The following is a 14,261-nucleotide window of genomic DNA, read 5'->3' on the forward strand; positions in this document are numbered from 1 at the left end:
TTTTAAAAATACAAAAATGAGATTTTTTTAATTCTTTTTTTCAAAATGAGATCTTCAGTCAGAATTTTACATTACGTTAATATTTAGCAACTGTTTTTCCATAGTTCTTTTCACCTCCAGGATGGACAGATGGGATGGACTTAGAGCAGATTGTGCCATTTTTGAAGATGTTGAATCAAGATGTAAGAGTATATTACTTATATCTTCATTTGTACATAATATATACAATGCTGGGGAGTAACTGATTAAATGTTTATGTAACCCCTTCACCCGGGTCCTACTCGCCCCGCTCTACGCGGGCCTCAGGAGGCTTAACACTGCAGCCTCTAGCATCTTTTGCTAGAGAGCCTATTGGGATCAGAGGAGTGAAGTTTATTTGCACAGCGACTACTAGCTGGCCTCCGTCACACTCACCCCCCTAGTCATCACTCCCTTCCGGGTCACGGCACCAAAGATGTAACCCTCTTTCTCTCTGTGCGCTTACTGGTCTCTAGCACCGCCGCTGCTACTCTGTGTTGTGTTGTGTATGTTCGTGGGTAGTGGTAAAGAGCAGGGACACAGACACAGATGGGTTCGGGATCATGGCTTGACCGTTTATTCCACAGCACGGCATCTATAGAATTGATAACATGAACTCAACTTAAAGGTGGGATCAGTAGTTTTTGAAATATGCTGTTGGCCAATGTTGATATTTGAAATCAACCCAAACAAACACACCCCTTCTTCATTGCTCCGCCTCCGCCTCCAAGACCAAAACTCACACTCCAATCCTAACACAGCCCTTGTTACGAACCGCTCTGAGACACGAGGGTTAAGATCCAAATGCAGCTTTATTGTGGGTAATCCAGAGGCGTATCCAGTAAACAGGCAATAGGTCAAAACACAGGTAGGCAGTCCAAACAAACCAACAAAGAAACACAAACAAAACAGGCAGGGACCAGAGGCAAAAGAGTAATCCAGGGAACAGGGCAAGAAATCCAAATAAACCAAAAGACTAGAAACCAGGGAAACCGCTCAGAATTGCAGTGTAAAGCCGCTTGTCCACCAGCGTCCGATCAATTTTTGTTCCGACGCGACGCCTGTGACGTTTTCGCTGCTTTTCGCGCCGGGAAAAATGTAAAAAAAAATATGAAACCATAGCAACGGCCATACACAAATTCTCGCCGCCGAGTTTCCATTGGCTGCTGCCCCGCGTTTTGACGCTCTCATTTGCATAAAGTATCCACCGAGATACTTTTTTGCAGCGCCGCTGTTGACCAAATCGACGCGACACGACCCATCATGCTTTGCGGGGGCGTTTTTGCTGCCTGACGTAGTCCCATAGGAAATGAATGGGCTTTGGCGTCGCGTCAGAAATCGAGACGCTGGTGGACAAGCGGCTTAACACTTAAACAAGACTTCGCGGTGAGTGAATGAATGAACATGGTATAAATAGACTGCGACTAACAGGGTGATGGGACACAGGTGAATGCAATCAGTGATAATGAGGTACAGGTGACTGTGATGAGTGATCAGAGATGAGTCCGGGCAGTGAGTATGGGAAATGTAGTCTGAGAGTGAACGTGAGTGTCTGATGTGGAGTGCCCTCTGGTGGCTCTCAAGGGCACTCCAGCTGGTGACCGTTACAGCCCTGCTCCGAGTCGGTCTCGATCCCTGATCCCCCTGCATGCGAGTGAGAGTGCACTAACAATGACACTTAACACTGCATTCACTAGCAGTTGTCAGCGCGACTTTCACTAACTGGCCTCTGTTATGCACGTAATCCGAAAGTGGATGTCTTTTTATATAGAAGCGCAACAGAATAATGCTTCACGAAAAATAAAGCGCAGATGTAAACGAATGACAAGGAAACACAAAAAATGTACGTACACTACACAATAGTAATTACAAACAAGAGTTGGTTGTTAGTTACAGCACAGCAGCTCCAGACACACAATGACACTCAAACTCAGTGTTACTCATGTGTGAAGGGAATCAAAGCAACCTCCACGTCTGTTTTCAGGCCTTCCCGCATTAGCTCTCTCCAGCGCTGGAAAGCTTTTCTAAAAGCTTTTCTAATTTTCTAATTAGCATGGGTCCTAAAGCTCTTGCCCAGACATAACCCTTCATTTTCCAGTGATTTCTTCTGAGCTTTTCTCTTTTGTATTATGCCTCATCTTTATTTCTGCAGTCTTTCTTCAGTTCAAATCTCCCTCTTGCTCGTTCTTTCTCGTTTTTCTAATGCTGATTGGCTACACGTTTGTTGTTGGTGTCGGACTGACTAACATCCAAACAGCATATTTCAAAAACTACTGATCCTACCTTTAAGTTTTAAAATAGCAAAGTACATTTCAATTCACATGCAATTCAACAGCAAGCTCGTGCTGCTTATATTATCATATCATAACAACAATGAAAGTTGCATTAGCCACCATGCATTAATCACATTTAAAAGGAAAAACAAAACATTTTAACTCTCTATATTACTCTGCATTTAGGTCTTTAGCAGTTTAAAACACAAAATATGTCAATAAACTGAACTTTAGTGCGATAACAAATATATTTTACATTGCTTTTTCCACTACCGTTTGCATGGCTTATAGAGTTGATAACATGAACTGAAGAGATGAGGACGAGGGAAGGTCGAGCTAGTCTCCGTTTTGTTTGACAATACTTTGAACGTCAACAAGAAGTGACTTCACCCAACATCGCTTAGAGCACCTTTAAAACACTCGTAATGATTTTTTTATTGATTACATGATTACATGTTATTCTCACAGTGGCAGTAAATTATTCGTAATTCTTTGATTCTCCCTACTACTTCTTTTTTTTCTTTTAAATTTTCCTTTTATAAAAAAGCCTACTGCTTATGTTCAGAAGGTCTTCCAGGTTTGTGGAATTACGCACACAGACCAGCCACTAGTCATGAGCCTACCACTGAAAACTGAGACCCACACAGCATTTGATCACTGGATTTACATAAATCATTTCACTTGTAAGTGTTTTCTCAACATTGCATTTCTAATCAACTACTGATGAAAACATTCCCCAACTTTTTTGTTGACTGCACCTCTTTGTCCTAATATATTTACTTGAAGTATCCTCTGAGATTTGAAGTTAATAAGTTAGGTCAATAATAAAATTTTGTCATTAATAATAAATAAATAATAATAATAATAATCATTATAAAAGGTGCAGCTCTCTGTGAACAAACACCTGAAATGTGCACACAGAATGCTGAAACAGACAACACGCCAGTGCCACATTGAGTTCTCTTTGAGCTTGAATAAAAAAAACACACAAAATTGTCAAAATTTCTGTTTTGTCGAATATCCTTGCTGTGAGAAAATAGGATGCATGTCAGATCCGCCTCATATGCGTCTGGTCTTAAAGTGACAGCTGCCTTATAAACCTGCTGCTGTCTGTGTCATTGATGTAAATCAAAGAGAAAATGACTCACTCCTCTTGACTGAATAACTTTTGTAGTTTTAATATATTGAATTTATAATGTATGCAGTGAAGACTGCGCAGTGTTTGATTATTCAATTTCTGTATATTTACCTTTTAGACATACCTTTGTATAATATTTCTGGTCTATTTTTATCCCCTTTAGCTTCAAGATCAGTCAATTCTTGAGCTTGTTTTAAATGAGTATCTGGGCACATCCACTGACAGGATCAAAATCCGAGATGGTTTTCGAGAGATGTTCGGAGACTTTATGTTCAACATCCCAGCTCGCAAAGTAGCGAATTTCCACAGAGGTGAGAGTTGTTCAATGCGCTGTAGAAGTATGACTGTGTTAAATGCTGTTTGAGTGATACACACAGATAATTATCAATTTCGTCTATTTCTAGATGCTGGTGCACCAGTATACGTGTATGAATTCCAACATTCTCCCAGTACACTTCAAAAGAAAAGACCCAGTTTTGTTGGAAGTGACCATGCAGATGAAATTGCATTTGTTTTTGGTTTTTGCTTTGCAGATGGACTTATAAAGCTGGAAGGTACAACCCCAATAATATTAGGAAATGTAACAAATAGATTTAGTGTTTTAGAAGTACAGTCACATTAGCAAACTTTCACAAAATTCCACAGAAAAATGGTCCATTGTATATTGTCAGCAGTGTAGCGATGTATGAAGCACAGCTCAGAGAAATCATTTTCAGACCAAGCAGCTTTCAGTTGGTCAACACAGTGAATTTGCTTTAACAGGTTGGGAAATATGCGTGGGGAAAACTTTCGGCCTCACTCATAATTTCCAATTACGTGTATTACTGTTGAAATGACTGGATTTTGACTGTGAAAATTTGCTGAAAAACGTCAAATGTGACCATACCTTCAGATCTCAAACTTTAGTCTTGTTGATATCATTAACCACAAAATTTGTCAAAGTAAGGATTTTATAGGTATTGACAATCAATACAGTGTCTCTCTTAGTTTTTCCTATTTTACGTCTTTCTTCCCGATTTTAATTCAGATGAACTCTCAGAAGATGAAAATGAACTTTGTAGAACTGTCATGGCTTACTGGGGGAACTTTGCTCGCACTGGGTAAGTGATATTTTGTCAAGTTAGACGCGTTCTTTGGTCAACATATTTTTTTGATACCAGAACAACATTCCTTTCTGAAAGTTTAGTCCTAACGCTAACCCCTAAAGCTTACCCTACCCATAATTTATCCCTAAAATAATAGGGAAATGAAAGGTGAATAACACTGATGTAGAAGCACCTAACCCTGGTTGTAAGCCTAAACTTGACATAAACTGTAATCTTGGCCCTTAAATCTGATTGGTTGATTGAAATGTTGTTCCAGGATCAACAAAGTTGTCTCAAAGTTGTTGCACTTGGTGAAATAAGATTCTGCCGACAAGACCAGTTGAATTTTTTTGGAGTGATAAAGACAAAAATGCCAGGGTGGTAGACGGATATCATGAATAAAAAGCTTCTTTTAAAGGATGAAATTCTTGAAAACATTATCAAGTAGTTTGCTATAATCTTTGAAGCAGTTTGTTCAATATTTGAAACAAATCTAATGTCTGCCAAATCAAATCATGTGGTGCAACCAATAATGCAGAAACATATACTTACAACAGGAAGTGATATCATAATGAAGACCCCTGCTGTCAGTTAAGGTTGTAAAAAGGCATGTGATGCAGCTTCCGAAAAAACATGATATTTATGAATTAATACTATAAATACTGTGATAATTTAACATGACATTTGTTTAAAAAACTGTTTACAGTTCGTTTTATTTGTTAACATCAGTTAATGCATTAGTTAACATTATTTATAAGCAATATATTTTTACTACATTTATTAACCTTTGTTAATGTTAGATATTACAAATACAATCAATCATTGTTTGTTCATGTTAGTTCACAATTCCTTAACTAATGTTAACAGAGACAATTTTGACTTAAAAAATGCATTAGTAAATGTAGAAATATTAAATAAAATGAATAAATGCTTTATAAGTATTTCCAATTGTTAGTTAACCAATGCATTTACTAATGTTAACAAATGAATGCATCGAATTTTGACACAGCATTCACCTTGCCATAATCCACACATAATCGGACCGAGCCATCCGTTTTAGGCACTAAAATTATCGGGCTCACCAATCACTGTTGGATTCCTCTATTACTCCCATATCCAGCATCACCTCTAATTCGGTCTGAACCACGTTTTTTGTGTATTCAGGCAAACGATACGGCCGGCTGCGCACCACCACGCCCGGCTCGGTCTCAATAGGGTGCTGAATCAGGTTCGTTCAACCAGACAGGGGCGAGTCTGCAAATTCTGTTTGCAAACTCGGTACATCAGTGAGCTGCGAGGGCGAGAGGTGATCTCCTCCCGGGGCCAGAGCGAGAGAGTTGTTTTTACTGCTCACTTCTGAACTGAGATCTGGCTCCGCCTCGCTCCATTTTTTAAGGAGTTTGAGATAGTCAATTTGATGTGCCCCACTCCTGTCCGTTCACACTACCTCATGATTGAGATCTCCAACGCGGCGTGTGACGCGTCGTGATTACACTGTTAATTTGGAACTGGAAGTAGGGAGCAATACAAGTACTTTATCTCCCGGTGTAAATTCGCGTAGTCTAGTTCACCTGTTGTATAGCCGGCTTTGTTTGTCTCAAGTTTTGTTCTCAAGTCCAGGACATCCTGAATTTCTTTCTACTACCCGAAGGTCCGTCTTCCCAAGTCTCTCTCAGCACGTCTTACACCCCGTGGGGATGAACGTCCGTAGAGAAGCTCAAAGGGGGAAAACCCTGTGGAGGCTTGAGGGACCTTGTGCACAGCGAACAAGAGGGGTTCCAGCCATTTATCTCCATTTTTGGCGTCTTCATGAACAAACTTTCGAATCATGGTTTTTAATGTGCGATTAAATCGCTCCACCAGGCCGTCTGTTTGTGGGTGATAGACGCTGTTGCGAACTGATTTAATGCCCAATAACACGTAAGGTTTGCGGAGGGTCCGTAACATAAACGCCGTGCCTTGGTCGGTGAGAATCTCTTTCGGGATTCCCACCCGGGAGATTAAATGGAAACAGCACGTCCGCTACACTTTTCGCGGAAATGCTGCCGAGCGCCACTGCCTCAGGGTATCGTGTTGTATAATCCACTAGGACTAATGCAAAGCGATGCCCACGTGCGGATTGTTCTAATGGCCCGATAAGGTCCATACCAATTCGATCGAAGGGGACCTGCATTGGAGGAAGAGGGTGCAAAGGCGCTTTTGGAGCGGCCGGTGGGTTCACCAACTGACAATCACGACAAGACGTGCACCACCTGTGTGCAATCTCATGAATGCCCGGCCAGAAAAATCGGATCATTAGACGATTAAGTGTTGCTGCTTGCCCCAAATGTCTGGCCATAGGGTTACAGTGAGCCGCCTGGAAAAGCATTTCCAGACGGCTTTTTGGTACTAACAACTGAGTTGTATCTTGCTATGTCTGAGTGTCTTAGGTCACTCGATACAACCTGTCCTTTAAAATAGCAAAATAATGATAGAAGAGTGGTCGGGTTTTTGGAGAAGCTGCCCGTCGATGGAACGGACCTGCTCAAATGCATTTTTAAGCTTTTAATCTTGAGTCTGTTCCAAGGGAAAATCATCACGTTCCATGAGGGTTCTCCTCTCAACAGCGCTCCTTTCCCTTGGCTCAGCTTTCCCCACGACCCCGTTCCCGCCCTCCATTCTTCCAAGAGACATCCGCACATAAATACCCCAATAACAGACTCAAATCTGGCCAATTCATACCCAAAATCAGCGGATGTCTGAGGTGCAGGCTAACTGCAACCTCCACTCTATGCTTTTGACCCCGAAATTGAATAGCCACCGATATTAAGGGATAGTTCACCACGTCCACGTGTACGCACCGCACCCTAACCATGTGGCTCGTATCCAATGCCTCCGGCTGAATCAGGCTTTGATAGATTGAGGTTTGGTTACATCCTGAATCCACCAAAGCCTGATACGTACCCCCCTTAATACTCACAGGGACCCGGATCAGTGTCCCCACCTCCATTGCTGGACACCGATCAATAAAGTGAACCCACTGTCTTCTTAGGCAGCCGCGCAACAAACTGCTTCAGCACCACTTTGTCGATGATTTCCTCGACGTCGCTTCCTTCGGCCATCAGCCATCTGTGGCAAGCGTCCCGGAGCTGTTGCGCCATCAAGAAGGGTCGGCCACTTTCTCAGAGGTCCAACGATCTGAAGCAGTGTTGTTCAGGACCCGTTGTTGGATGCCACGTTTCAGGTCTTGGTAGACCAGGAGGTTCTGAACTGGCAGATGTTGGGCGGCCATCTGCGCCTTTCCGGACAGCAGTGGGATGAGGCGCACCGGCCAGTCAGTTTGGGGCCACCCACATGCCTCTGCGGACCTCTCAAACAGGTCTTTGAAGGCCTCAGGATCGTCTTGAGGACCCATTTAGTTTAAAGGCACGTGAGTGGGCGGGGCTGGGGTAGATGGAGTTCCCACAGACAGGGTTGGCGTAACTGGGACTCGTATTTTATTCAACTTTCTACAGGTAACAAATAAAAGAAGTCGCACTCACTGCGCTCTCAATAACTCAGTTCAAATAATGCATAAATCCAGCAATAATCCTCCAGCATTCAGTCTCCCAGCCTGTACGAGTGCCCAATCTCTCTCTCTCTGTAATTTGCACTTGACCTTCTTACACACCGCTTGTCCTCTGGCTCTCTCTCCCGCTGCAGACATCACTGAATCACGCCCCACTCGCCACAATGAGCAATACATTTTTACTACATTTATTAACCTTTGTTAATGTTAGATAATATATTAAATATTTTGTACAAGATCTGTACACTCGCTTGTATTTAAATTGTAGGAAAAATATATTATGTATTTAAATTATAAGAAAAATATATTACATTTTACTTGATGGTTACAATAAATGAAATTTTTAGGGTCATTAAATTCAAACTTTTGTTAAAAGTTTTATGAATTTTAGTAGTATTTTAAACTATATTTTAAAAAACCTTTTTCAGGTCTCCGAACGGTCCGGGCCTTACAAAGTGGCCTGAATATGGAGCTGAGGCCGAGTATCTCGGCATTGGACTGAAACAGAAACCTGGCAAAAACATTAAGGGACAACACTTTACTTTCATGACTCAAAAACTTCCACAGATTATAAAAGAATGGAATGAAGGCAAGTTATCAATTTCAGAATTACATTTTTTTTTGTCATAAAACCATAATTCATTTGCTAAATGCGGGTCAAATTGGATATTTTTTGCCTTATGCAAACTAAATTAAATCTTTATATTATATTATTATTGGTTTTCTTGACAGGACCTGTAGTGGAAACAAAATTAGGATCTTTAAGAGGTTCCTTCCTGACTGTGAAGGGCAAGGAAACTGTCATCAATAGCTATCTCGGTGTACCGTTTGCCAGGCCCCCAGTGGGGTCTCTGAGACTGGCTCGGCCCCAGCCTGCAGAGAAATGGCAAGGAGTGAGAGATGCAACCAAACAGCCACCAATGTGAGATGCCACACAACCGTATTTCAATTAAAATGTGTTTAGACATTTCCAGTATCTAATGTACTGTGAATTCGTTAGGTGCATTCAGGACAGGCAAGCGAGTGTCCTTGAGCTGGAGTTTCTCTCTATGGATGTGGAGATTCCTGAGGTCTCAGAGGACTGCTTGTATCTCAACATCTACACTCCAGTCAAACCTGGTGAAGAAGACGCCAAGTTGCCAGTAAGTTCAACAACAGCTTTTTGGGATTGAACGTCCTCATAGAAATTGGGTCGAGAATGTTTCCACGTGTTTTCCAGGTCATGGTTTGGATTCATGGTGGAGGACTTTCTCTTGGTTCAGCTTCAGTGTACGATGGCTCTGTTCTGTCAGCGTATCAGGATGTGGTCGTGGTGCTGATTCAGTACAGATTGGGACTGCTGGGATTCTTAAGGTTGGTGCCATAAATTATTTAACAGCTGCAGATTCCCTGGATCATATGAAATGCTTAATGAAAGCGGAAAGATCATCAATTTTAATTTATTATTATTATGAGGTGTGAATATTTGCTCTGACAGCAATTTGATTCAAGTGTGATTCTTAAATGATGCAGTGCATAATGAAATCACTTCATGTTACATTGTTATTACATCAGATGCTTTATAATTATTAAAATAAATAATCAGAAAATAATTCTGTATTAATTAATTATTAAAAAAACTATAAAAAATAAGATGCAAATATAACTGGATTAAAAATCCACAATAGAAGATTGGAATCTTGATTTAATGGATCTTTACTACAAGTAGGTAAAAATTTAGTCTGTGATAAATTAATCAAATCTGGATTACATTTTCATTGTCAAATAGATTATTTTAATGCTTTTTAAAATTTCAATAGCGTAATATTGTAAAAAAAAATGTGGAAATAATTTGTCATTTTCAAATGTGTAGGTTGACTACAAAAAAAAACTTTATTTTTACATTTTTTGTAAAGTTATAGGTAATAGCAAATAAATAATAATATAAAAATCACATTTGTTAATTTGTTAAATTTAAGGATGAATTAAATGTTTAATGGCATTAAATTGTTGCAATTAATGCTTGTAACTTGGCATTAAAATGTATTTATGTTTTTGTGCAATGTACGTTTTAGTGATGCTCCGAAATTTCTGAAACTGAAAAGATTTGGCCAAAATCATTGACAATTTCTCATCGAAACAGTGACAGATTTAATTAGCGAAAAAGTTCTGAAGGGCCAAAATGATTGACGAAATTTCATCATTATTTAATTCTGGCTTCAGTGTTACATTAAAAAAACCTCATCTTGGTGCAACACTAGTACACATGATTTAAGTGAATACATTTTTCTGTATTTAATCACAGATTCAGATGAAAGTTTCCTTTTCTTTTTGCAGCACAGGAGATGAACATGCGCCAGGAAACTATGGTCTTCTGGACCAGGTGGCTGCTCTTCAATGGGTTCAGGAGAACATCCACAGTTTCGGTGGAGATCCTGGATCAGTGACCATCTTTGGAGAGTCTGCTGGAGGAGTCAGTGTATCCACGCTGGTGTGCATCTTTATTTAGTAACTGTAGAAACAATAATTCAGCTGTAATGATTGCAAAATTATTTGTATTGAATGATGGAGTCACTTTCTGTGTCATTATGTATTTAAGATTCTTTCACCATTGGCTTCTGGTCTGTTTCATCGAGCCATTGCAGAAAGCGGGACTGCCTTTTTGCATGGTTTAATGATGGATAATCCTTTGCTGATAGCCCAGGTATCATTTCCTTTCATAACCTTCTTATATTTTCATCATTTTGTTATTTAAAAGTCTTCTTGCGTCCTCATGTTGATGATCATTGCAGAATGCTGCCAAATCATGCAACTGTGACAGTAGCAGTTCATCAAAGATCGTTGACTGCATCATGGGCTGGTCTGAGGAGGAAGTTCTGGAATGTTCCAAAAAGGTGTGACATTTTTCATAAAAATAAGCCATTAAAGGGATAGTTCACCCATAAATGAAAATGATCCCATGATTTACTCACCCTCAAGCCATCCTAGGTGTATATGACATTCTTCTTTCAGACTAATACAATCAGAGTTATATTAAAGTGCCCCTATTATGTTATTTTAAAGTTTCCTAATGTTGTTTTGGAGTCTCCTACAACAGGTTTACATGCATCAAAGGTAAAAAAAACAGTTTAATTTTCTCATAATATACATTTGCACATCACCACATTTTTCAACGATTCTCAAACGACTCATCAGATGAACCAGTCTCTCTAAATCCCTCTTTCCGTGAGCTACTCTGCTCTGATTGGCCTGGCAGCTCAGTCTGTTATGATTGGTCTACCGCATATATACATATGTTCCGGCCGTCTGCCGGAAGCTAGTTATTTTAGTCGATAAAGTTTCAAATATGGATATTTTTCTTACACAAACGCATCGCTTCACTTCAGAAGGCCTTTATTAACCCCCTGGAGCAGTGTGGAGCACTTTTATGATGGATGGATGCACTTTTAAGGACTATATGGCCAGTCACTATAATTATAAAGCTTGGAAGAGCCAGGACATTTTTTAATATAACTCCGATTGTATTCATCTTAAAGAAGAATGTCATATACACCTAGGATGACTTGAGGGTGAGTAAATCATGGGCTAATTTAATTTTTGTGCGAACTGTTATTTACCATTAAATTAAAGTATTAAGTAAAAAAGTAAAAAGTATTAGTTTAAATTTATATTTAATGCAATTTGTTGAAATAAAGAGTGCTTTAATATGGTTTGAAGTGTACTGCCAAATGTACTGACAAGCAATTATGATAAACTGAAATATATACTAAAACTATAAACTGAAACTGTGTTCATAGTTCGAGGTGATGCACTTCAGTGTTGCTGTGGATTCTCATTTACTTCCCAAGCCTGTAGAGGAGATCATTCGGAAACAAGAGTTCAGTAAAGTTCCTCTCATCACTGGTATTACTGATGATGAGTGTGGCTATTTACTGCCCACAGTGAGTAAATATTACATTTATAATTATATTCAATATCACACTCCAAACAGCTTTTATTTCAATAAAGAAAGCAACAGAACATGCATTAGTATCCACAATATATATATATATGTATATATATATACTTTTTTTATTTTTTTTTATGCAGGTGCATCTTTTACCTGGCGTGATTTACTTTAATTTGATCTTTTTTTTTACATCAAAAATTCAACAAAAAGAGTTATTCAAAGGCTATTCAAAGTATTTCTTAGACCAGGACAGTTCAGGTTACATCAGTTGGAATAAATGAATAAATGTTGATATTAAGGTAAAATGCCTTTTTTAACCCTAAAGTTCCCCTATTATGCTACTGTATTTTGTTTTAAAGGTCTTTAAAAATATAAAATTCATTCACAAATTCAAGCTAATCAAAACGCTTGATGAAAATAAAAGGTATCAACTGTATGAAATCAACACACACAAAGATCTCAGATGCATTTATAATATATTCATATTTTAGGTTTTATTTTTTTATGCATAAAGTTGAATGTTATTTCGCCTTAGTATTTTTTAGGTCCTGGATGGATTGATGGGATAGATAAAGAGCAAGCCACAAAAGCCTTGACCCTGAATTACCCTGACGTAAGTTGCACATTTACATTATATAATATTATGGTTTCAGTTAATAGTTCAAATCTTTTTTCTTTGAATTCTGTGCTTTGAACTCAATTCCCTTTAGCCCAGGGATCGATGGATAATTGACCTGGTGGCAAATGAGTACCTGGGCGACACAAACGACCCCATTCAAATCAGAGACATTTACAGAGAGATGATGGGGGATCTGATTTTTAATATCCCCGCCCTCCAACTGGCAAAATACCACAGAGGTGAGAAGATTCATTCATATTTAACTATTGCAACTGTAAACACTGTATATAGTTAAAGGGTTTCATCATATTTGCAGAGTCATTTAACTCTTTTCCTGCCAGCGTTGTATTTTTTTATTTTTTGTGGGCAGCCACCATTTTAGTTGCATTTTTTATAATTTTCACAAAATTTTCATGGCCCCCAGAATATTTAGTTGTATGAATATTTTACATGAAATATGTAAAATAAAAATAAAAAGATCAAAACCTCTGCTTTAAAAAAAAATAATTCTAGCTTTATGCATTATGTTTTTATCAACACTTGAATGTGGTTAAATTTCATGCAAAAAGCAACATTTTGAACAAAAATCGCATTTACATCCAGATCTGATTCAACGATGATCAAAACATAAACATTACACTCAGTAACATTAGGCAGTTTTGATTTATATGCTGTTTAATGTTTGATGATCACGTTATTTTCACATGTGCATAAGACATTTTCTGTCACTTGTTTCTGCTGCTTCTTCGCCAGTGTTTTGATCAGGAGATTCTGTACTCTTTCAGAAGAAATGTTATAGCGCCCCCGACTGTATAAAAGTGAAAACAGGAAATTTCCGTCAATGGTGGGAAAGTGTTGTCATAAATGACGGAAAATTCCGTCAATGTCAAGGAAAAAGTTAGTTCCCTTTCAAGGGAACTCGAGCTGCGTCGAGACGCTGTGGGAACGCCTCTGCGTGATTGCGTCGTGAAGCACCTATGAAATCAGTCCAATGGCGTGACGGAACGTCACAGGCGGGTGACGTCATCGACCAGGAAACTATAAAGCACACCTGGAACAAACAGTCACTAGCTTCTGTGTCTTCAGCAAGTGCTCTATGTGAAATCTATGTCCCTGGTGTTTTTTGTCTGTCTGTAGAAAATTGTTAGGCAGGAGTTTTTTCACCCTTAATTTTTTTTTTAAATAATGGCAAACGAACAGCATTTCAGGAAGTGTGTTCATCCCTGCCCTCGTTACATCACCCATAAAGTTGCCAGCCACGGCCACTTAAATTTTCACGGCCCCCAGAACATTTAGTTGTATGAATATTTACACATGTACTATGTGTTGTTTGTTGGGAGCGTAGCACGCTCAGTCAGCCTTCGAGGGGCATTGTGAGAACGGCTACCATTGAGAATGCTACATTCCCGCCTCGGCTCGCGTTCCTCTTGCCGAGGCAGAGTGGTCGTTGGGTTCGCAAGTGGATCTGGCAGAGGGGTTAGAGACGGGCTTCGCCCTTTCTCTGTCTTCACCTGCCAGGTCCAGTGTCTCATCTCAGGGTGTGAAGCACGCATTGCAGTTTCTTCTGTCCTCGAGTAAATCACCGATACTGCACCTACCCAGTTCTGACTGAGGATCTGGATGTTGTTCGTATCGAGACGGGAGAAACTGAAG

The 14,261-nt window shown here is 39.5% G+C and overlaps 1 protein-coding gene across 2 annotated transcripts in view; it reads left to right on the forward strand.

The window, feature by feature from the left end:
• The window catches only part of LOC309491015 (uncharacterized protein), a 62,822-nt gene that overhangs the window by 44,503 nt on the left and 4,058 nt on the right, over positions 1 to 14,261 (forward strand). For both annotated transcript variants that reach the window (XM_082160397.1, XM_082160398.1), the window contains exons 21-34: positions 105 to 182; positions 3,593 to 3,740; positions 3,834 to 3,983; positions 4,457 to 4,529; positions 8,490 to 8,650; positions 8,794 to 8,983; positions 9,062 to 9,203; positions 9,281 to 9,414; positions 10,378 to 10,531; positions 10,640 to 10,744; positions 10,833 to 10,934; positions 11,838 to 11,981; positions 12,525 to 12,602; positions 12,700 to 12,847. In XM_082160397.1, coding sequence (XP_082016523.1) covers positions 105 to 182; positions 3,593 to 3,740; positions 3,834 to 3,983; positions 4,457 to 4,529; positions 8,490 to 8,650; positions 8,794 to 8,983; positions 9,062 to 9,203; positions 9,281 to 9,414; positions 10,378 to 10,531; positions 10,640 to 10,744; positions 10,833 to 10,934; positions 11,838 to 11,981; positions 12,525 to 12,602; positions 12,700 to 12,847 — 1,807 coding nt within the window. The remainder of the gene's footprint in view (positions 1 to 104; positions 183 to 3,592; positions 3,741 to 3,833; positions 3,984 to 4,456; positions 4,530 to 8,489; positions 8,651 to 8,793; positions 8,984 to 9,061; positions 9,204 to 9,280; positions 9,415 to 10,377; positions 10,532 to 10,639; positions 10,745 to 10,832; positions 10,935 to 11,837; positions 11,982 to 12,524; positions 12,603 to 12,699; positions 12,848 to 14,261) is intronic.

Source organism: Leuciscus leuciscus (assembly GCF_965113295.1).
Source record: "Leuciscus leuciscus genome assembly, chromosome: 25".
NCBI lineage: Eukaryota > Metazoa > Chordata > Actinopteri > Cypriniformes > Leuciscidae > Leuciscus > Leuciscus leuciscus.